Here is a 24,962-nt window from a genome sequence, read left to right on the forward strand (position 1 = left end):
GGAGGCGTTGCATGGTGATGTCTCTGCTCCACAAGTGATTTCTTCTCTCCTGACAGATAATGTGTGATGTGCATTGTGTGTTTCAGGTTCAGCATGCAGCACTGTGCACATCAACGAAGGTAAAAGTCTTTCGACGCAGCCGTTGAGGACTTAAAGTCGAGACTTACGCTCCTCAGAAGATCTCACCTGCAGCAGCACTGAGAGGAATTTACGGCTCCTTGGGAGGATTATGCCATTATAGGTTACAACTTGAGCTTTTCTTAGAGTACCACGGCTACCGGGAAAAGTCAGTCCTGCTTTGCTAACACCAAGCAGGAACCATGGATGACCCCTATCACAACAATCTGACCCAGCAGGGGACAGGAGGTGGCACCTACACCCAGGAAGGAGGAGGAGGAGGAGGAGGTCAAGATGGCTACCCTTACCAGGCGGACTACCCTCCTCAGGAAGAAGACGCTCGAAGCGACGCCACCGAGGGCGCGGACGATGACGAGCAGATGTACGAGGGCGAGTATCAAGGCGTTCCCCATCCCGATGAGATCAAGGAGGCTCGGAGGGCGGCTCGGTTGGAGGCCAGGAGGAAAGCTCGCCAGGCTGCACAGCAAGAGGAGGAGGAAGACAACCTGCCGGAGCAATACGAAACCCTGATGGAGGATTGTGGCCACGGGCGATTCCAGTGGATGCTGTTCGCCGTGCTGGGTCTGGCGCTGATGGCTGACGGCGTGGACGGCTTCGTGGTGGGCTTCGTGCTGCCCAGCGCTGAGAAGGACATGTGCATATCCAACTCTGACAAAGGGATGCTGGGTAAGTGACAGCAAAGGGAGGGAAGGTGGGGAAACTTGATGCATGTGGTGCGATGGAAAGTCACTAAAATGTCACTGAATGGAGGTTATTACTAAAAGAAATACCCACTTGTTACTTAAATGGTAATTTGTCCTGACATGTGTATATCCAACTGCTGGGTAAGTGACAGCAATAAATCAAACTAAATCAAACTTTATTTGTATAGCCCAATATCACAAAAAAAGTTGGTCTCAGTGGGCTTTACAGATTAAACAACAACATTGTATATGATGGAGTTACAGCAAAATGAGAAGACAAGATAGTGTGTGGAATACAAATAGAAATACAAAAGTGCTGAGAAGGACATGTGCATATCCAACTCTGACAAAAGGATGCTGGGTAATTGACAGCAACAGGAGGGAAGGTGGGGAAAAAACTTGATGTATGTGGTGCGAATTGTATTTGTAGATACCGGAGTAAAACCACCAGACTCAGGGACAGTTTTATCCCATAAGAGAGACTTAAACTCCTTTTGTAACCAGCCGATTCTGCTGAGAGCAGAGAGCATACTGGCCTCTCCAGGTCATGTTCTTGCAGATTGATTTCATCTGTTGCCATCAGGGCGTAGATATGCTCTACCTGCTCTTAAGACAAATCGCTTTTCAAAATCAGTCATCCCCTCTGCACTCAAACTTTTAAATTCTTGTTAGGTTTTTTACCTTGATTATTTATTTACTTATTAATTGTGATGCTATGAACTATTTATCATGTAAATTGGAATGATCCACATCCAGGCTGTAGCTCATGTGCATATGACCATAACACTTTTTAATCTTTTTGGAATCAAAGGGAGGGAAGGTGGGAAAACGTGATGTTTGTGGTGGGAATTGTATTTGTGCCTAAATGAAATGATAATCTTGAAAAAAAGATATTTCGCAAACAGAGAAAGATTGTTAATTTCAACCAGTATTGTTCTGAAGATGTAATAGTTAATGCAAAAAGGGGAAACAATAATACAAGACTACAGTTATGCTAACCCTAACCCTAACCCGTCCTCAAGCAATTATTCGAGCTAAATGCTAACGTAAGCATGCTAGCTAAGTGTTGTATGATGAAAACCATGTTCATTATCTAAGTTTAGCTTGTTAGCATGCTAATACTTGCTAGTAATAACCAAACCAAAAGTAATCCCTAATAGGATGGGAATGTCATTTATTGTGCAGTTTATTAACCAAAGTAAAGTACATTTTGACTGACGATGGTGTAAGGGGTAAAGTTATAGGATGATTTGAGATGTATTTCAAACTGGGGAACATGGATTTCTATATCAGAGTTCATTGTAATCCAACCGATAGTTAAGAAATGTTAACGGCAAGATGGCGCGACAGGACATTTCAGGGGATAGCCAAGGTTTACAGAATTTATCCTCTCGTTACCATGAATGTCTTTACACAATTTCACAACAATCCATTTAATATTGCCGATATATTTCACTCTGGACTTTGGTGAACTAAGTGACTGACAAGCATTGCCATCACTCCAACTATTTAGTTAGCGTGAAGGCTAAAACAAATGTCCTATAAATGGATATACACCCTTTTGGTAACTCTAATGATCCAATCTATCCAGTGAGGATGAACCCCATCAGAGAGATGATTGGCTGTAGTGCTTTGCAGAAACAAAATGCTGCATTTGGCTTTTCTTGTTGGCTCATGGTTTCAGAACAGTGAGTCAGGCAGAAATACCCCCCAGCCCCTGGAACAAATTATGGGGAAAAAGCTTGGCTCTTTTTTGGGCAAATGCTAAAAATGTGAACATAGCCAACAGTGTGAATCCTAAAAGATGGTCCATAGTGGAACCACCATATGCAGTTACTGGATAGTGAGGCTTGGCGTTGGTGCCACAACCGTCTGGAAGTTGACTTTAGGCACACAACACCACATGCTAATTGTTCAAATATGTTAACCTGTTAAGCCCGAGAGGACCCTAATCCGGGTCATGCCACACATAGGAATGGGCAGCTGCTTTTAACATATAATCAATGTTGAGTATATTGTGTATTAAGAAACCATAAGCAGTTATAGCAACTTTGTTGTGTCCCGTCAAAAGTGTTGAGTTTAGTCTTGTTTCATGTTTGGTTAATTTTCGTATTGTCTCCCACTTCCTGTTTTATTTTGACACTCACCTGTTATGCTTCATTCCAGGTTCCTTGACTCCCTACCCTTGTGTGTGTCTCCCGCTCTCATCAGCGCCAGCCCCGCCCCTGATTGTTTCCACCTGTGCCTAGTTACCTCCTGTTTAAATTCCCCAGTCTCCCCGTGTTTTGTGTCAGTTCGTCTTGTCCTGTCCCGATGCAGTCAGCCTGCCTGCGATTACTCACCTTGTCTCAAGCCTGATTTATGCTCTGGAATTATTTTGTAAGTTTTTTCCTCACTTAGTGAGCGATTTTCTTTTGTGCCTTTTGAACCTTTTTTGTCACCTCATCAAGAGTGTCGATCCTTATTTATTATCCTGTTCTTCGGAAATAAAGTATCTTACTCATACTTTACCTCTGTCTCCTGGGTCGTGCATTTGAGTCCAATACCTTGTGTTTCCAAGTTTGTGACAAACTTAAGGAAACAAATTAAATCAGGTTGGGCCTGGTTGTACTTATCTTTCACGCTAACAAAACATTTATTGCTGAGATCAAAATGTAATTGAATGAGTAATCAACTTATTACAATGTTGACAAAGATGAATTAATAACCCTAGCAATAGTAAAGTTTGCAGTCATCTCACCCGCTCTTCTACAGGTGTAGTGTTTGAAATCTGATGACAAAATACATTTCATTAAAGTCAACGTCTAATTTTGTCAGTGCATAATCCCTATGAGTGCCGCCCACAACCATGTGACCCATACAAACCAACCAACTACGATCACACAACAATATATAACAATAATACAAACCATTACCCATACAAAAAATATAAACAAGTTCAAACTTAATTACTATTAAAACTAAATTCCCCACTTTGTAGCTTGCATGGCTCTTTCAAAATGTTGATTACAGTTATGTGAAATCTGTTGACAGAAAACACGTAATTAAAGTCAACGTTTCAGTTTCTTCCGTGCAGTAAACACTGAAATCTGTATGCAGCAAGGAGTCAACTTAGTGGGAAATGCACCTTGAAAGCTACTGACTTTCTGTGCAGACAACCATGCTGCAAATTAAAGCCCCTCACCTTATTTCCCAGGCTTCGTGTGTAGCCAGGCGATGTGGCAGATTGCACATTCGCTCATTTCATCGTAACAACGGGCTCCTGGGATGAGGCTTTGCGAGAGATTGATGAGGATCCCGGTGGTGATTGTATTCGGTGTGTGTTCCCGGGCTAATATGGAGCATGTTGCAGCAGTCAGAGAGCCTTCAGGCCTCTGACAGGGTGTATCAGGAGAAAAGGACAGAGAAAATGAAATCACAGGGTGTGTTTGTGCAGAGCGGGAAGGGGGAGCACTGATCGTTGGCTGAGAATATGAAGTAGATCTGCAGAATGATCCTTTTTGATTCACACTCATGCTCTGTTCAACAGACTCACCGGAGCAGAAATGTTTTCACTCTTAACCTTAGTCTTGGAAAGCAGACAGACTCCCAACACGTTTGTTAAAGGTCACCTATTGTGCAAAATCCACTTGTTCATGTCTCTTCTACATCAACATGTGTCCCCTCTTCTTCATGTCTCTCTCTTCTTCATCAACATGTGTCCCCTCTTCTTCATGTCTCTTCTACATCAACATGTGTCCCCTCTTCTTCATGTCTCTTCTACATCAACATGTGTCCCCTCTTCTTCATGTCTCTTCTACATCAACATGTGTCCCCTCTTCCTCATGTCTCTTCTACATCAACATGTGTCCCCTCTTCTTCATGTCTCTTCTACATCAACATGTGTCCCCTCTTCTTCATGTCTCTTCTACATCAACATGTGTCCCCTCTTCTTCATGTCTCTTCTACATCAACATGTGTCCCCTCTTCTTCATGTCTCTTCTACATCAGCATGTGTCCCCTCTTCTTCATGTCTCTTCTTCATCAACATGTGTCCCCTCTTCTTCATGTCTCTTCTACATCAACATGTGTCCCCTCTTCTTCATGTCTCTTCTACATCAACATGTGTCCCCTCTTCTTCATGTCTCTTCTACATCAACATGTGTCCCCTCTTCTTCATGTCTCTTCTACATCAACATGTGTCCCCTCTTCTTCATGTCTCTTCTTCATCAACATGTGTCCCCTCTTCTTCATGTCTCTTCTACATCAACATGTGTCCCCTCTTCTTCATGTCTCTTCTACATCAACATGTGTCCCCTCTTCTTCATGTCTCTTCTACATCAACATGTGTCCCCTCTTCTTCATGTCTCTTCTACATCAACATGTGTCCCCTCTTCTTCATGTCTCTTCTACTTTCTTATGTCTCTTCTACATCAACATGTGTCCCCTCTTCTTCATGTCTCTTCTTCATCAACATGTGTCCCCTCTGTGTAAAGAGACTCTGAAAGTTTCAGGAACAAAGATTCTCTCTCTTTTTGTCCTGATCCATTTTTATAAAAACCTGTCTGAAAATGAGCTGATCAGATTTTGGCCACTTTGTGATGTCATAACGATTTTTTGTCTTGTGTAACCATTAGCCAATCAGCAACCAGGGTAACCCCCCCCCCCCCCCCCCCCCCCCCTTATCACCTGAATCTCCTCCTAGAGCACCATTGAGTTCTTTGTAACCAAATCTCTCTCAGAGGGGCGTGGGGAGGGGCTCCTTATTTTCATCTGAAGTAACAGACAGAGAATCAGCACTTTTGAAACAGGGCTGAAACAGAGGGGATTATGGGATGCTGCAATGATCTGTTTGGTGTTTCAGCCAATCAGAGACAGGCTCTGAATATATCTGAGACCTGTGATATATTGATGTAAAACAGTGTAATAGGGGACCTTTAAAACTCTGACATTCTGAGGAATGCTGGGTAAGTGACAGCAAACGGAGAGAAAGGGGGAAACTGGATACATGTGGTGCGAATTGTAGGCTATTTGTTCCAAAATGAAATAACAATCTGGAAAATAAGATATTTTGCAAACAGAGAAAGGCTGTTAATTTTAACCAGTATTGTTCTGAAGATGTAATAGTTCAACCCTAACCCGTCCTACAGCAATTCTTAGAGCTAAATGCTAACGTAAGCATGCTAGCAAAGTGTTAACAGACTCACAGGAGCAGAAATGTTTTCAATCTTAACCGTAGTCTTTGAAAGCAGATAGACTTCCAAAACTTTTGTTAAAAAGAGGAGGAATAATTGTGGGCCTTGAAGGTGGTGTAATTGTTTATCCTTCAGGGTGAAAATGAAAGAGGCGTATAGTGGGAGACTCTGGGGACAAAGAAGAGGAAGTTCAGGCAGTTTTTAAATATCAGGCTGCGTGTAGTTGCAGATATTTAACGAGTTCTCTCAAGGATTTGCTAAACTTGCAATTAAAAAGGTCTTTCATAAAATACAAGATGGTTTTATGATGTTTCCCTGCTACTATTAAAGGGACAGTCAAACATATATTTGGTGTTTAACATGAAGACAATCAAATAAGATGTCCAGTTTTGTTTGACGTCTTTTTCCGTTTGATTAACTTTGACTTTTTAAAGGTTTGTAGAGATTTCTTTCTTTGATGTACTCTAAACAAACTACTTTTACTGTTGCATGACATGTAAAAAATACATCTCCTCTGGTGTATCCGACTTTGATCTCTGGATTTGTTTGCGCTAGCTTGTCCTAGGTCAAGGTGTTTGAAGCTCTTCCTAAGTCTTAAAACCTAGCTAGTTTCAAATGGCTCATTTGCTAAACCCGGTTGCTTTATTTAAACTAAAGCAGTGTATATTATATTGCTATAACGTCCTTTAATGCGGACTAATGAGAAGCAAGAACAGATATAACACGTTTAATTAATGTATAGAGATTTTAGTTTTTTTATGAGTGCAGATATACGTTTAAGAGTTAGTAGCATTCTAGTAGTTTAGAGTGAGAGGGTAATATCGTAACAAACATCAAATTACAACTTAGTCTAGATTTATTGACACAATATTTTGTATTTTTGAGATATTTGGTGTCATTTTTGTTGAATGTCATTAAAAAATATACTTTTTATCAACTGTAAGGTCACATGTATACCACATTCAGTTTCTCGATATTAGCAAGCTAACGTAGAATAAGACACCACATATCGGCCAATTAAATTAGCATTATCAGTGGAGCGTCATAGATTTAGTGTAAGTATGCACTCGGTTTTATAATTGTATCACAATTGATCATTGAAAATAGCAATACAAAAGATAACATAGACCTCTAGCTGCTGTTGTTAGGACAAGAGCAAAGATACAAGTGAGTTGATGTGGTATAAAGAGCAACAAACTCCATGATAGGAGGATGTTATGGGCGAAGCGTTGGACACAAAACAGAGAAATGTAAGACAGGAGGTCAGTGTTGCTGTCTTTGTGTTTCCAACATTACGTTTCACTTTCCCTTATTTCAACACGGACAAAATGTTAAGATTCCTTCAGTTTTGAGATGTTTTTTAGTTTCAACGTTGCTTTAAAACATAGTAGAAGCAGTTACGACACATCATAATACTAGGATTACCCACTGATAACGTTCGTTTAATTTGTAACAACATTCAAAATATGGTTTCTTCATTTTGAATTTATGAACAGATGGTTCAGGCTGCAGACCAACACTTGAAACTCATTGAATTGCTACTAAATCAATCAATAGTCAACCAAAGAAAAGCAGAACGATTGGAAAAATGCACCAGAGTTTCAATTAAGTGTAATCAAGCTCTTTTGGTTTAACCTGTGCAGGATGTCCATTGCTCAGTGTTCATAACACTCTAGAAAAGTCATCTAGAAAAGCCTAATTTATTTTGATAATGCACACGGTAGATATTGTACTGTTGTGGAAGGCATGCTACTCCAGTGCGTGACGTTATTTATTCTCCCGAGTCATTATCTCTTTATCCAGATGTCCACTTACAATGCTTTCAGAAAGAAAGAAATGACAAAATCCCCATTTCCCCTGCAGGGATTCGTTGTCTTCCCTGTTCTCAAGGACACTAGCAGCTGCATGGCGGCTTGTTTCTGCAGAGTTTGATCCTCCACCTGAAGGACAGGCTGTCCAATCACAAGGCCATCCTGTCAAACTGTCCATGTTTGCACCTTAAAAGCATGCACATTGCCTTAAGCAACAACTTGGCCAAGATAAGAGGTGACATATTAGCCTTGAAGCTTTATTTCCAGGTGTTCTTATCGGTCTCTTGGCATGTTTGGATAGTTGAGTAATCCACAAGGTGAACACTATGGCTCCTCGTGCCGTTAAGCAGCTTATTCCTGCTGTAATTAGGGCTGTGTAGTAAAAACACGGAGCAGGCAGCAGGTAAAGATTTAAAACTACACGGAGAAGAGAAGTGCCCAGGTTGTAGGTTTTAAATCCTGACACCGAGCGCCTCTCTCTCCCGGAGAGTCGTTCAAAACAGGAGGAACATAATTATTGTTATCTCTTCGCAGCAGTAATGGGCAGCGCAGTAGGAGGCTGGTAAAAGCTGTAGCTTCACTATTAAATGAAATGCCAAAGTGGACTTTCTGCCTGGTGCATGCTGGGAAAAGGCTCCACCTCGCTGTCACTCAGAGCAGAAATAGGCAGATGAAATGGCGAGAAGAAACCCATTTTGCATTGATAAACAAAACAAAATGTCAGATTTGAAAGGTAAAATATTGAGGAAGTGATGCATTCAATGACCTTTATGACTCAGCTTTTCTGGGAATGCTATTATCAGGCAAAAGTGGATTTATTGTTTTCCGTACATCATTATGAATATCCAGATTATCAGAGCATCGCAGTGACTTCCAGCTGAGAGGGTTTTATTATTGTTTCTCTAAACCTCTGAACTCATACAAGGGTAAAGAGAGCCCCCTTGTGGAAATCAGGACTCATTTTTTACTCTTTAAACAGGAGAGGGCTCTTTAAAGTAGAGACACTACATACTGATATACACCTGAACATCAGCAGGAGAGGACTCTTTAAAGTAGAGACACTACATACTGATATACACCTGAACATCAGCAGGAGAGGACTCTTTAAAGTAGAGACACTACATACTGATATACACCTGAACATCAGCAGGAGAGGACTCTTTAAAGTAGAGATACTACATACTGATATACACCTGAACATCAGCAGGAGAGGACTCTTTAAAGTAGAGACACTACATACTGATATACACCTGAACATCAGCAGGAGAGGACTCTTTAAAGTAGAGATACTACATACTGATATACACCTGATCATCAGCAGGAGAGGACTCTTTAAAGTAGAGACACTACATACTGATATACACCTGAACATCAGCAGGAGAGGACTCTTTAAAGTAGAGACACTAAATACTGATATACACCTGAACATTAGCAGGAGAGGACTCTTTAAAGTAGAGACACTAAATACTGACATAGACCTGAACATCAACATAATAGAGCCCCTTTAAGTCCATAGTATTTTCACTTTAACTTAAGTGAAGTACGTACAGTGCTTCTACCAACAATGGCCTATTCGTTCCAATTGGAGTGAAAATGTAACTTGTCCTTTGAGTGTAAAATGTCAAATTCCTCCCACTGTATAATGAGGTTTGTGTTTGTGTGTTTTCTTGCAGGTCTGCTGGTGTACGTGGCGATGATGGTGGGGGCGTTGGTGTGGGGGGGTCTGAGTGATAAGATGGGGAGGAGGAAGTGTCTGATCTACGTCCTGAGCATCGACCTGGTCTTCTCCTTCCTCTCCTGCTTCGCGCAGGGCTACGGCTTCTTCCTCTTCTTCAGGATCTGCTCCGGCTTCGGGTGAGACGGCACATTTTACATTAATATAAAAATCAGTCCACTGGGAGCACAAGTAGGGACATTTTCTGGTTAAAACTGCAACTTAGGATCCTGAAAATGTCAGAAAATTGATTCAGAATCCCCACTTACCCCCAAAACATCTTCAAACTGGTCCAAATAGGTCTAGCCATCAACCTATGCTAATTGTGCAAGCTGCCCAGAGTTTTTGTTATAATAACTGTCCTTTTCCATAATTAATCCTTTTAGTTTGTCACATTTTGACGGGAAAAGCACATCTACATTTACCGCCAGAGTTGTTTTTATAATAACTGTCATTTTCCATAATTGATCCTTTAGTTTGACGGGAAAAGCCAATCCCCGTATTCGCATTTGATGATATTTGTTCCAAAATAAGACGCCTGACATTTAAAATTTGATTAGTAATGAAAGTCAAAGTCAATCTTTCAGTTTGTGTGTAAAGACAGAGAGAACGAAATACCGTTTCCCACTATCCTGAATACAAAAATACAAATATATATAAAAATATGTATAAAATATGTATATCCTATATATACACAATCAACAGACACATTTACACATGTGCACACATTAAGATAAAAGCACAACAATCAATATACAAAATAACTTCAATATCTTTGGGAATATACCAATAGGGAGCACTTCCACGAAGAGTCTGGCGTCAAGAGAGGACGCTGAATCAATTAGTTTTCCTTAAAATATAAATCACATTTACATATGCCTCACAACAGGAGATGTCTGTGTATTTACTCTATTAGTGCTGTTCATTATCACACCAATTAATGAACAATGCTCTTGTTTTTCATGTGAGCTTTTTATTGCAGACTTCCTGCTGTCTCGAACACCTCGGGGTGAAACTGTTGCTGTGCACAGATTGATGTTGCTCTTAGCTTCAAACACACTTTGATAATGATAACAGCCTGAGTGTACCTAGACATGCAAAATGGATGTTTTTGCTGAGCCAAAGAATAACAAGTTGTCAAAATAAAAACTGTTTCTGAGGCCCATGATAGTCATTAACTGTCCCCATGTTTCTTCACTAAACACAGGGAGCAGGCACACATGATTGTCTTGAAGTTAAACATCATTTGATTTCTCTCTTGGATCCATTTTTCTTCATAGATTTCTCCAAAACTGGACAAATAGCAGCCATATTTGCTGTATTGCTAGATATCAGAAGTAGTGAGGTCCAGGTGAAGTCAACAGAACAATGGGCTAACAATGACAGCACGTATATTATACAATAGGTTACATGTCAATTTCCCATAGGTGTCCTTTACACTAGCTAGCTTTTTAAAATAGCCACATTTGTCCCTATCATTTTTTAAACACAATATCTGTAAAAAAGAAAGCTGGGTCAGGAGTTCAGGTCCAATAAATGTTGAGAAAGAACAAACATGTATTTGAACAATAACAAAGCACACAATGCACATTCAATTCAGAAGTAACAAACGTGCATCGTCCATAAAAAGGAATGCAATGTAGGGTCTAAGCTACAACATAAACAAACAAAAAGATATCATCCTAAAATGACCCAAATATGTTTATGAACCCAACAGTAACTTCAAATAATGTTTGACATATTTCCTTCTTTATGCACCATTATTCACCTAAAGTTGATTGTTGAAGGTTAAAAACACAGTTTTCCTCTGAGCGCTTTTTCAACGTAAATGCACTTTGCAAATGCCAGATACCACAGGAAACGATCCACTAAATCCTCAAACAATTAAGTGTTTTTTTAGAGATTTATATTTGCGTTTCCTCCCCAGAATTGGCGGCTCCATCCCGATCGTTTACACCTACTTCACTGAGTTCCTGCAGATGGATAAACGTGGAGAACATCTGAGCTGGCTCTGCATGTTCTGGATGTTGGGGGGGCTTTACGCCTCTTTCACCGCCTGGGGAATCATCCCACACTACGGTAACACACACACACACACACACACACACACACACACACACACACACACACACACACACACACACACACACACACACACACACACACACACACAAACACTATTAAACAGAGGTGGGAAGTAGTAGAGTACAAATACTACGTTACTGTACTTAAGTACATGTTTATGGTATCAGTACTTTACTCCACTACTTATATTTCTGACAACTTTTTACTTTCTACTTCTTACATTTTGAACACAAATACCTGTACTTTCTACTTCTTACATGTTGAACACAAATACCTGTACTTTCTACTTCTTACATGTTGAACCCAAATACCTGTACTTTCTACTTCTTACATTTTCCAAACAGACTGGTTCCTTTAGTTTGAATGTGTGTTTGGTGGCGTGATCATTATTATTTAGAGTCATTGCGTGCCTATTGATTTGAACACGATCCGTGTATCCATCATTTCCTGGTCTTCTCTAAAGAAGAGGGACCAATGAAAACGTTGTCATGTTGCCGTTGTTCAGCATGGAAACATTCATTAGCTAACAATGACATTATTGTTCTATTAATATAAAGGGAGGTCAGGTACTCTTTAAAACAGCTGCTAGTTATGGGTACTTTTTACTGAAGTACATTTCAAAGCGCATACTTTGAACATGCACAAAAACCTATCGAACAAACTACAGGAAAGGGAAAACCCCAAGAAGCAGAATAGGGCCTCTTTAAGACTCTTCTCCTGATTGTTTTCCAGGTTGGGGATTCGCCATCGGGACAGAGATCCAGATCCACAGTTGGAGATTATTCATCTTCGTGTGTCTCTTCCCTGCGTTGGCTGCTCTCATCGGAGTCATCTTCATGCCGGAGAGCCCTCGTTTCCTTCTGGAGGTCAGAGCCAATGTCTCCAAATTAATTCAAATAACAAGTGGTTTTATTGTCTGCAAAACATAAAAACTGAAAGCAAGATTAACATCAAACACAATAACATGTAGCGTTTCTATCCTAATATGCATTATACTGTAAGTCTAGTTGACAGCTCAGAGTCTTGTTGTCAACCCAGAAATGTTGAGTACCCCAAAGTTTTATGTTAGAAATGTATAGTACGGGTCCCCAGCTCACCACCGGATTATATCTTGCATTTGTTGGGCAATATGCACTATTAGCACAAGTTGCGTTAATTAACATGAATTACCATTATAGCCTACAGTATGTGGACAATAGTTTGGACGTGGCTTGGCCGATTTGGACAATTTTGGAGTAGTGTTTGGGGTTATTTAGGATTCTCAATCAGTTTCTGACAATTTCAGGATCCGTAGTGGCAGTTTTAATCAGAAAATTGCCATATTTGTGGACTAATTTTTATAAATGTTGTGTCTATTTTGAGATTTTAGTGGATTCTGGATCATTTGGATTGGACAGATTGCTTATTTTTTCAAAAAAGGTTGTTCACAGTAGAGAAAATAATTTCCATCTTGTGCTCTCTCCAATGGTTGCAACACTGCTCATGGTAGGAAAAATCAGTCCACCGAGAGGACAAATATGGCCACTTTCTGGTAATAATATGGCAATTTCTGATCCTTAAAACGTCAGAAATGGATTCAGCATCCTCAATAACCCCCAAAACCACTCCTCAATTGTTGAAATCGACCAAGCCATTTTCAACTATTGCCCACAATTTATGCTAATTGTGCAAATCTTGGGGTACTCAACATTTCCGGGGTTTAACACGGTGGCAACTAGACTATATATGAGTGTTAAACATTGGTTATGCTGAGTCATCCTCAGCAACATACCACTGCTGTGCTAAGTTAGCGACAGGCTGCTAAGGCGCCACCACCCACCCAACGTTTCTCCTCCAGGACAAAGACCTCTGACCACATGTGGTATTATGTTTGTATGTGACTGCTCCAACATGTTCACACACACACACACACACACACACACACACACACACACACACACACACACACACACACACACACACACACCAAAATTATCACACATTTTCCCATCTGATAAGAGGCAGCTGACCTCATGGGAACATTGTTACTCAACTGGTTTTAGTGTTTTTGGGAAGAACAGCTGAGGTGGGAAGTAACTCAGTACATTTACTTAAGTACAATTTGACATACTGTCACTTTACTTGAGTATTTCCATCTTATGCTACTTTGTACTTCTACTCCACTACAGTTCAGAGGTAAATGGTGTACTTTTCCTCCACTACATGTATTTAATACCTTTAGTGACTTCACAGATGTGGATGAATGATGTGAAATATAATCAAGTGTTAAATCAGACTTTAGTTCCACCTGGAGTAAATGCACAAGCTACCCTGCAGTATACAAAGTCATTCAAACTAGCTGCACCTTTACCAGCTTTGAGAACACTTTCATGATCAATCATTATAAAACATATCATATATATTATTCTGAAATGGACCAATCTGCACAATGACTACTTTTACTGTCGCTACTTTCACTATATTTTGATGATAATACTTTTCTGCTTTTACTTGAGGAACATTTTGAATGCAGGACTTTTACTGTAACAGAGTATTCCTACACTCTGGTACTTCTACTTTTACTCAAGTACAAGATCTGAGTACTTCTTCCTTTACTCAAGTACTAGATCTGAGTACTTCCACTTTTAATCAAGTACAAGATCTGAGTACTTTTACTCAAGTACAATATCTGAGTACTTCTACTTTTACTCAAGAACAAGATCTGAGTACTTCTTCCACATCCAAAGCTAAATAAAAACGTGTTTATTTGTTTGTGTTTCAGGCTGCTCGACATGATGAAGCGTGGATGGTTCTCAGACGAGTTCACGACACCAACTGGAAGGCAAAGGGGGAACCAGAGAGAGTTTTCACTGTAAGACTTTTAATAGATTTATTTTCCTTTTCAGATTTTCATCAAACCGGTTTAAAATCTATATATTTAATGATTTGTTCTTTTGTTACAATACAATACAATACACCTTTATTTATAAAGAACTTTCAAACCTCCAGACCAGAGTGCTGTACAGTAAACACAAGTAACATCACACAGCTCAGCTCACACACCATAAAACAAGTGCAAGTAAAAAACAATAGACAATTTAAAAGCAATCAAAGCCTCAATCTACTGTTATTCAATGTCTTGAAGATATGTTTAGGGACTGGTACCCAATAATAGCATTATAAATGAAAGAGGTTGGCATGAACCTTGTTCCCTCTCTCTCAGTCACATGACGTTCCCTCTCGCTCAGTCACATGACGTTCCCTCTCTCTCAGTCACATGACGTTCCCTCTCTCTCAGTCACATGACGTTCCCTCTTTCTCAGTCACATGACGTTCCCTCTCTCTCAGTCACATGACGTTCCCTCTCTCTCAGTCACATGACGTTCCCTCTCTCTCAGTCACATGACGTTCCCTCTCTCTCAGTCACATGACGTTCCCTCTCTCTCAGTCACATGACGTTCCCTCTCTCTCAGTCACATGACGTTCCCTCTCTCTCAGTCACATGACGTTCCCTCTCTCTCAGTCACATGACGTTCCCTCTCGCTCAGTCACATGATGTTCCCTCTCTCTCAGTCACATGACGTTCCCTCTCTCTCAGTCACATGATGTTCCCTCTCTCTCAGTCACATGACGTTCCCTCTCTCAGTCACATGACGTTCCCTCTCTCTCAGTCACATGACGTTCCCTCTCTCTCAGTCACATGATGTTCCCTCTCTCTCAGTCACATGACGTTCCCCTCTCCTCAGTCACATGACGTTCCCTCTCTCTCAGTCACATGACGTTCCCTCTCTCTCAGTCACATGACGTTCCCTCTCTCTCAGTCACATGACGTTCGCTCTCTCTCAGTCACATGACGTTCCCTCTCTCTCAGTCACATGACGTTCCCTCTCTCTCAGTCACATGACGTTCCCTCTCTCTCAGTCACATGATGTTCCCTCTCTCTCAGTCACATGACGTTCCCTCTCTCAGTCACATGACGTTCCCTCTCTCTCAGTCACATGACGTTCCCTCTCTCTCAGTCACATGACGTTCCCTCTCTCTCAGTCACATGATAGTAAAAGACTATTTATTTTTCCAAAACTCTAATTTCTTAATCTAAAATAGTTCATATATAAAGTTCAAATGCCCGACTTTATCTCACAATAACGTATTATTTATCGTGTTGGACTGAAAAAAAATGATGAACCTTTGTACTAGAAATGAAAGCTTCATAAAGAGACAGAATAAAAGAAGAATAAATATAAGCATTTATGTCGACATACCGGGAGGTTATTACTGTGTTCATATCCAAACTCCTCTCTTTTTTGTGAAGGCGACCAACATCAAGACTCCACAGACTGAGGAGGACGATTTCATCGAGATCCAGAGCGACACGGGGACGGCTTTCCAGCGCTGGACCGTCCGTCACATGACCATGCTGCAGCAGGTCTGCACATCATACATTATAACACTTACTTGTATCGACATAACACATGCGATCTACTTTATGTATTTATGATCCTATGTGCTCTTCATGATGCTTGAAATGTAAAACAAGCTGAGGTGTAGACAGTCATCTTAAGATAAGATAAGATAAGATAAGATAAGATAAGATAAGATACAACTTTATTGATCCCAATTTGCGAAATGTTTGTGTTGCAGCAGCATGAAAAGACATGGCCTTGTACAATACAAATTAAAAGACAAGAAATAAACAAGAAAGTAGAAAATATACATGTTGAATTTACAAATTAACAATAACAACATATAAAGCAAGGTATTATATTTACATAAGTATGTGACAGAAGGAATATTAAATATTAGACTGAATACATAAATGTAAAATGTACAGTGAAGAGAAAAACTATGGAGCATTTTATGTGGTCAATCCCTAAAATAATTACCCCAGCTACTCCAAGTATATCAGAATCAAGTTTATTTAGGTCTGCACATCATTCCTAGATTATAACACGTACTTGTATCTACATAATACTTGTGATCCCATCTATGTAAATATTATCCTGGGATGTGGTTGCGCCCTAATTTTAACCTTTTCCCAGAAGGTATTTGGGATAGATATACCACTAAATCCATATCATTTAGTTCTGGGATTAGACTCTTATTTTGAACACAGACACATGTAAATGCACACCTCACAATATTACACAAATAGTGTAATTATATTTGAGCATCATTTGAAAAACCGTTATCCAATGTGTTAAAAGGAAGTCTTGACGATTTTGTTAGGGACTGGTACCCAATAGCATAATATAAGTCAAACAGAATAATTATAAGTGTAGGTCTTTGTATTTTATCATGTTATGACTCTGCATGACTTAAACTGCATGTGTAGTTCTGCAGACGTACCATATCTACCTGTGTGTGTGTTTCAGGTGATGGCTAACATCATGTCGCTCTCTGCCGCTGAGCTCCGGCTGCAGGGCCTCTTCCTGCTCATCGTCTGGTTCTGCCTGGCCTTCAGGTAGCTCTTTAAAACACGTCATATGACTATAAATAATCCACATGTGTAACGACTGAGTGAACACAAGTAGAGGACTCAATAGCACGACTTAGGGACAGAGGCTTTGGTTACAAAGAAGGTCTATACAAGCAAAGGTTCGGTACACGGTAGGTCAATCAGGAAGGAAACCAAAACAGGCGAGGATTAGGCCGGAACAGGGTCAGGTACACGTGGAAGCTAAATACTAGAAAAAAATACTGCTGGAAAGCTTGAAAGAACAAAGATGAACTGGCACTGAGGGGAATGTGAACACAGACTAAATACAGACGGGGAGGGATGATAACGGGACACAGGTGAGACTAAGGATGGTTACACAGGTGGGGTTCAATCACAGGAAGGAAGTGGTGACACTGAAATGAGAGGAGAGGTGAGAAACAAAATAGGAATATCATCAGAATGATAACAAAAAAATAACTTGCTGGCTAGGACCTTACAACATGTGTACCTTCAACTTCAAATCCCAGTTATAAGTCAGTTATAAGAAATACTGAGCAAATGAGCACAGCATGATAACCGTCAACCCTTACCATGATACTACCTATACAATATAATATAATATGCACTATATCGTTGAGATTTGAGGCATACATATCGTAATATAATACATTTACATCCCTACGAGTGGATATTCATTCAAATTATGTATTTTAAGTATATGGGTGGATATTCTTATACTGTCACTGGAAATGTAAAATGTCCAAATCACAAAAAGAGGTTTTCTCACTTGATAATATCTAGATTTTAATATTGTTTTTGTTTATTTTGCTTAAGTATAGAAGTGTAAAAGTGTATATATGAAGGTTTATTTAGTCTGTTTACATATGTTTCTCTGTGCTTCAGCTACCACGGGCTGGGAGTGTGGTTTCCTGATATGATCAAATACATGCAGTACGAGGAGTACGAGTCCAAGGTCCGAGTGTTTCACCGAGAACGAGTCGAACGCTTCCACTTCAACTTCTCTTTAGTCAACCAGATCCACCGCGAGGGCGAGTACATCCACGACAAGTACGTTTCCTACTCTCCGTCCCTAACATACTGCATATATTCATATTACATTTGCTCTTTAAAGGTCTCCTATCATGCGAAATGCACTTTTTGATGTCTTTTCTACATAAACATGTGTCCCCGGTGTGTCAGGGAACTCACAAAGTGTCAGAAAATAAAACCCTCTCTCTTTTCCTCCGTACCCAAATCTTTTAAAAACGGGGGTACAACGGAGCTGATCCAGATTTGCGTCCGATATGACGTAATATCTGAAATGTGGGCGGGCTTTAGACCCACGGCCCTATCAGAAACGTTGCTATCAGAAACAATGCCTGACGTATTTTGGACGTAATATGGTCTTTGTTTACATTAGCATCGCTAACACTCAGAGCTAACCTGTACTGGAGAGAGTATGTGTAAAAAAGCAGGAAATAAAAAAAAGGAACTCACCTTGTGGTAAACCTGAGAGAGAGAAAGAGTTTGAGCTCCATACTGTTTCAGAAATAATCCTTGATGTGGTTTGGAACATGATATGGCGTTTAATCACGGCAGCATTTAGCTGGGAATCTGCCGGTAGAATTCTGAGCAGGCATTGGCTCCACCCCCTATTATTTATTTTATATTTTTAAAGCTAAGGACACAAAATCAGCATTTTAAATAGAGGAGTATGAGGCATGGCTAGAATGGGTGATCTGTTTGGTATTTTTTAGCAAAACACATCAAAGACATGTTTTTTTTATATATCTGAGACCTATATATGCCTAAAAATTGTATAATAGGAGACCTTTAAAGTCACTTTAGCAGTGGCGGTTCTTGACCAATTTTACTGGGGGGGCCAGGCTGGGGCCAGTTATTTCATGAGAGGGGCATAATAAAAGTGGGTTAAAAAGACAAAGACAGTATAAAGTAATTGTGTAAAATAAACATAAAATACAGTAATTGGTATTTGTTTTTGTAAAGGTATTTGTTTCAGTAAATTTAAGTTACAGTCCTTTGTTTCAGTAGTTTTTTTCATTTAGAGTATTTAGTTTTAGTAACTTTAAGTGACAATTTATTTAAAAATGTGCTTTTATAAGGTAATGAACAGTTTAATCCCCACTGTACATCCGGGTCTATGATTTGATTTAGTTCCAATAAATCGTAATATTGTAACCTTTTTTTTGGAGGGGGGCCACAGGGGGTTCCCTGGTCAGTGTTACGGGGGCACTGGCCCCGGTTGCCCCCCCCCCCCTAGAACCGCCCCTGCACATTAGGTTTATGTTTGATGAGATTCCTTTTCCTTTCATTCAGGTTTGCAAACATTGAGATTAAGTCGGTGAAGTTCGAGGATTCTCTGTTTGAAAACTGCTACTTTGAGGATGTCAGGTCCACCAACACCTTCTTTGAGAACTGCACCATCAAAAACACCGTCTTCTATAACACAGGTACCATGCAGAATTAGTAAAAACATTTTAATATTACTTTTACTTTACGTGGATTTCTTAAAGTTTAGGTCTCAATAAATGTACTTATAAAAGACAAAATGAACAGTTAACTGAAGGTAATGGATGGAAAAATATTCATTTAGTGGGTTCTTTGTTTGGTTTGATTTGATATTAGAGAAACAAAACAAATAGCTTTGATGTGTTAATGTTAATGGTAATATCCACAATTCATTGGAAGTATTTTATTTAAAAAAAACGTTTTAACTCACGGTTGCGAGATAAATAAATCTGGATATTATGATGATAGTTTGTTACAAAATATTTCAGTAACTTTGCTGCTTTCAGCTTCAGCCAGAAATGTTGATTTAGTTCAAATTAAAAAAAATATATAGATTGAAACTTTAATGCTGCCATAAATGAGAAATAAAATAAAAGGTATTAATAATTAGCAAATATGTTAATCATCCAGCTCTAAGAGTTACAATCATTTGTTTACAATGTAAATCAAAAATTGTTATCCTTTAACATCCCTGTGTTCTCTGCAGACCTCTGGGAGGAGAAGTTTAAAGATTGCAAGATGGAGAACACCACCTTCCTCCACCCGAAGAAAGGCTGCCACCTGAACTTCCTGGAGGAAAACGACATCATAATATATATGGTCAGCTTCCTGGGGAGTCTGGCCGTCTTACCGGGGAACATCCTCTCTGCTTTGTTCATGGACAAGATAGGAAGGATCCGAATTATAGGTGAGATCATCATGTGGAAACACATTATAGTTAGCATCGCAAGCAATGGGATTTTCAGAAAATAAGCTCTGTGTCGAACATTTATGACGCTTACACTTTCTGTTAAACCGGATAATCTCCACATATTAACACCACTTTATGATTATTGAAGTAAAAAGCTAATGTTGGGCTATAAAGGAACTACAGCACGGTCACATGACTTCACGTCACTACCGCTAAGCTAAAGGCGGCTAATGTTGGTCTATAAAGGAACTACAGCACGTCACATGACTTCATTTCACCACCGCTAAGCTAAAGGTGGCTAATGTTGGGCTATAAAGGAACTACAGCACGTCACATGACTTCATTTCACCACCGCTAAGCTAAAGGTGGCTAATGTTGTGCTAAAAAGGAACTACAGTACGGTCACATGACTTCACGTCACCACCGCTAAGCTAAAGGTGGCTAATGTTGTGCTATAAAGGAACTACAGCACGGTCACATGACTTCACGTCACCACCGCTAAGCTAAAGGCGGCTAATGTTGGGCTATAAAGGAACTACAGCACGGTCACATGACTTCACGTCACCACCGCTAAGCTAAAGGTGGCTAATGTTGGGCTATAAAGGAACTACAGCACGGTCACATGACTTCACGTCACCTCCGCTAAGCTAAAGGCGGCTAATGTTGGACGTGATGACGTTTAGTCGTCTCATTTAGACACTTTTTCACTCCGTTTTTAAATTCAACAGTGGGGTATTTACTGACAAACTTTATGTAGTAGAAAAAAATGTGACAATCTCTTTAGCCTTATTTCAGGCTGACAACAACAAACACACTTCCAGATGGGGGAACAGAACGTGCTAAAGTGCTATCACATTTCCAGGTTTCAGGGCTAACTCCTGCAGCATTTTAGAGGTTTTTTTAAGTGTTGTTTTTGACAAAAATCTGAATCTGTGTTTCCAGGTGGTTCTATGTTGGCGTCGGCCGCCTGTACCTTCTTGCTGCTGCTGAGTTTCAGTCAAGGAGCGGTAATATGTTGGCAGTGTCTCTTCTACGGCACCAGCGTGGCGGCATGGAACGGCTTACAGGTCATTTCTGTGGAGCTCTACCCCTCCGCCAAAAGGTAATGTACAACTATCCCAACGGGAAAATATAAGATAAGATAAGATAGGACTTTATTCATCCCGAAGGAAATTGTTGTGCCAAAGTTACAAAAATACCATAAACATAGCAGCACAAAAATAATAAAACTGTACACTAACAGTGCGGTAAAAAGAGCAATTCAATAATTACAGGAAACATAGATGGTCACAATGTAAATATTTACAGTATTTAGTAGTAGTGCAAAAACCGTCATGTATCGAACATTATTAGATCCAGAGATCCAGTCCAATCTTCTCCAATATTGTCTCTACAACTTCCCTATGGTTTTCTGCTAATTAACTGTTAGCTCAATCTCAATCTTAATACTAGTTGAACATCACATTTTGACATTTCTATATGTTTTTATCTTGTTTTTAATTATTGTTTTATTATTTTACTCCTATTGTATTATTACAGTATATATTGTATTTGTTCCCTTGGTCAACTGAGGTTGTTTTAAATGTGCTTAAAATTGATATTGAACTGTTAGCTAAACCAGTGATTCGTGTACAGCTAACAAGAGAATGGTTTGTAAAAAGTTTTCAAAGTCATGATGCTTCATAAAGAGATCAAATAAGAGCAGAACAAATATAAGCAATCATGTCAAAATAGACATAAATGCTTGTAAAAAATAATAAACTGTGACCTAAAAACAGGAAACAACCGTAAAAACAACCGTTTAACATCTGAAGCCATGTGGCTGGTTATGACTGATACAAGTTAGCGTTGTTTTAGGAGTATAAAGAGTATGCATTGTCAACCAAACAACACGGCAAATAGTTTAATGTCACTTATACTTCTTTTTCTATGGTCCAACTTTACCCTCTTGCACCAAAGATCCAGGGAAACTTTGCCCTTTCTCCTGGCTGAGAATTTAAAAGAAAATCTCATTCAACTGGACAAAGACAACAGGTCATCTGATACGAGGCGCTTATTCATTTCGTCCAGCACACCTAGAACTTTTCCTTTCTTGCAATATAATCTTTTTATATTCATGAGTCTGATAGCCAATCTTTCGCACCAAGGGGGGAAATAATGACTTGCACTGTGAAAACATGTTGAAATCATCACTCGGCAGAGGTGGGAAGTAGTGGAGTACAAATACTTTGTTACTGTTCTTCTTCTTGTACTTAAGTACATTTTTCTGGTATCAGTACTTTACTCGACTACTTATTTTTACGACTTTTTACTTTGACTTCTTACATTTTGAACACAAATACCTGTACTTTCTACTTCTTACATTTTGAACACAAATACCTGTACTTTCTACTTCTTACATGTTGAACCCAAATACCTGTACTTTCTACTTCTTACATGTTGAACACAAATACCTGTACTTTCTACTTCTTACATTTTGAACACAAATACCTGTACTTTCTACTTCTTACATTTTGAACACAAATACCTGTACTTACTACTTCTTACATGTTGAACACAAATACCTGTACTTTCTACTTCTTACATGTTGAACACAAATACCTGTACTTTCTACTTCTTACATGTTGAACCCAAATACCTGTACTTTCTACTTCTTACATGTTGAACACAAATACCTGTACTTTCTACTTCTTACATGTTGAACCCAAATACCTGTACTTTCTACTTCTTACATGTTGAACACAAATACCTGTACTTTCTACTTCTTACATGTTGAACACAAATACCTGTACTTTCTACTTCTTACATGTTGAACCCAAATACCTGTACTTTCTACTTCTTACATGTTGAACACAAAATACCTGTACTTTCTACTTCTTACATGTTGAACACAAATACCTGTACTTTCTACTTCTTACATGTTGAACCCAAATACCTGTACTTTCTACTTCTTACATGTTGAACACAAATACCTGTACTTTCTACTTCTTACATGTTGAACACAAATACCTGTACTTTCTACTTCTTACATGTTGAACCCAAATACCTGTACTTTCTACTTCTTACATGTTGAACACAAATACCTGTACTTTCTACTTCTTACATTTTGAACACAAATACCTGTACTTTCTACTTCTTACATGTTGAACACAAATACCTGTACTTTCTACTTCTTACATGTTGAACACAAATACCTGTACTTTCTACTTCTTACATGTTGAACACAAATACCTGAACTTTCTACTTCTTACATTTTCCAAACAGGCTGGTTCCTTTAGTTTGAATGTGTGTTTGGTGGCGTGATCATTATTATTTAGAGTCATTGCGTGCCTATTGATTTGAACACGATCCGTGTATCCATCATTTCCTGGTCTTCTCTAAAGAAGAGGGACCAATGAAAACGTTGTCATGTTGCCGTTGTTCAGCATGGAAACATTCATTAGCTAACAATGACATTATTGTTCTATTAATATAAAGGGAGGTCAGGTACTCTTTAAAACAGCTGCTAGTTATGGGTACTTTTTACTGAAGTACATTTCAAAGCCCATACTTCTTTACTTGAGTAAAGAAGTTTAGTCAGTACTTCTACTTTTACCAGAGTATTTTTAAACACGAGTATCTGTACTTCTACTTGAGTAAAGGATGTGTGTACTTTTACCATCTCTGGCACTCAGTTTTATTTCTCTGTTTCTCTGCAGAGGGACGGCGTTCGGTATCCTGAACGGGATCTGTAAGTTTGCCGCCATCCTCGCCAGCTTCATCTTCGCCAAATTCATCGGCATCACGAAGATAGTCCCGATCTTCTTGGCCTTCGCTTCGCTCGTCTGCGGAGGTTTGGTCGCCCTGAAGCTGCCGGAAACTCGGGAGAAAATCCTCCAGTGAACAGCCAAACTCCTGCAGCATCCACCGCTGTATCGCTATGAGGAAAGCTTTTTGGGAAAGTGTATCAACTTAAACTGAATTGGAAAGACGCGGTTGCTGTGTTATAATTTTAAAAAATGTTGAAAACCTGTCTGGTTGCCTACGTGAACCTGTGGTTGCTTTCTATTCCCTCTGTGAGCTCCTCAGGCTCCTGTTAAAAAAAAACTAGTGGTTCCTTTGTATCATTTACTCTCCGTCCTCCACACTGATAAAACTGAAGCGTTGATTTTAATTAAATGTATTATGTCAACAAACTCCACATAACTGTATTAGGTTAGTTGAAAACAATCATTTAAATAGGTACAACTTAATATGATTGCTTTTAACTAACCTAATACAGTTATGGGAAAGTTGTTGACATAATGCACACACACACACACACACACACACACACACACACACACACACACACACACACACACACACACACACACACACACACACACACACACACACACACACACACACACACACACACTGTAGCAACATGTGTTTTGTTTGAGGTTTGTGTAACAGAATATGAGATGTGTGTACTTGAAAGGTGATGTAGTTCATGTTACCATGTTGTGCTTTCATTTCATTCCCCCGCTGGATAAGAAAAAGGAAGGACTTATAGTCGAATTGGATTTGAATCCCGTTGTATTTTCGCCGAGTCTCAGCAGCAATATCACTGTTGTTATTCAGAGAAAACACCTCTTTTGTTCACCCAGACGTTATTTATTCTGTCCGTCCTGTGTGTATAGTCTTCTTTAGTCCACATGTTGTTGCTCAGACTTAAACCTGGATTGACCATTTAATTA

General features: G+C 39.5%; 1 protein-coding gene across 1 annotated transcript; it reads left to right on the forward strand.

Moving 5' to 3' along the window:
• Positions 1-320: 320 nt before the first annotated feature.
• sv2ba (synaptic vesicle glycoprotein 2Ba) lies at positions 321-24,123 on the forward strand. The gene is made up of 12 exons (XM_034148910.1): positions 321-804; positions 9,480-9,660; positions 11,448-11,599; positions 12,338-12,471; positions 14,367-14,456; positions 15,897-16,010; positions 16,957-17,045; positions 17,925-18,089; positions 19,359-19,492; positions 20,038-20,238; positions 21,184-21,343; positions 23,940-24,123. The coding sequence occupies exons 1-12, from the start codon at positions 321-323 to the stop codon at positions 24,121-24,123; spliced, it is 2,088 nt and encodes a 695-aa protein (XP_034004801.1).
• Positions 24,124-24,962: the final 839 nt, after the last annotated feature.

This window comes from Trematomus bernacchii, unplaced genomic scaffold (assembly GCF_902827165.1).
Source record: "Trematomus bernacchii unplaced genomic scaffold, fTreBer1.1, whole genome shotgun sequence".
Classification (NCBI taxonomy): Eukaryota; Metazoa; Chordata; class Actinopteri; order Perciformes; family Nototheniidae; genus Trematomus; species Trematomus bernacchii.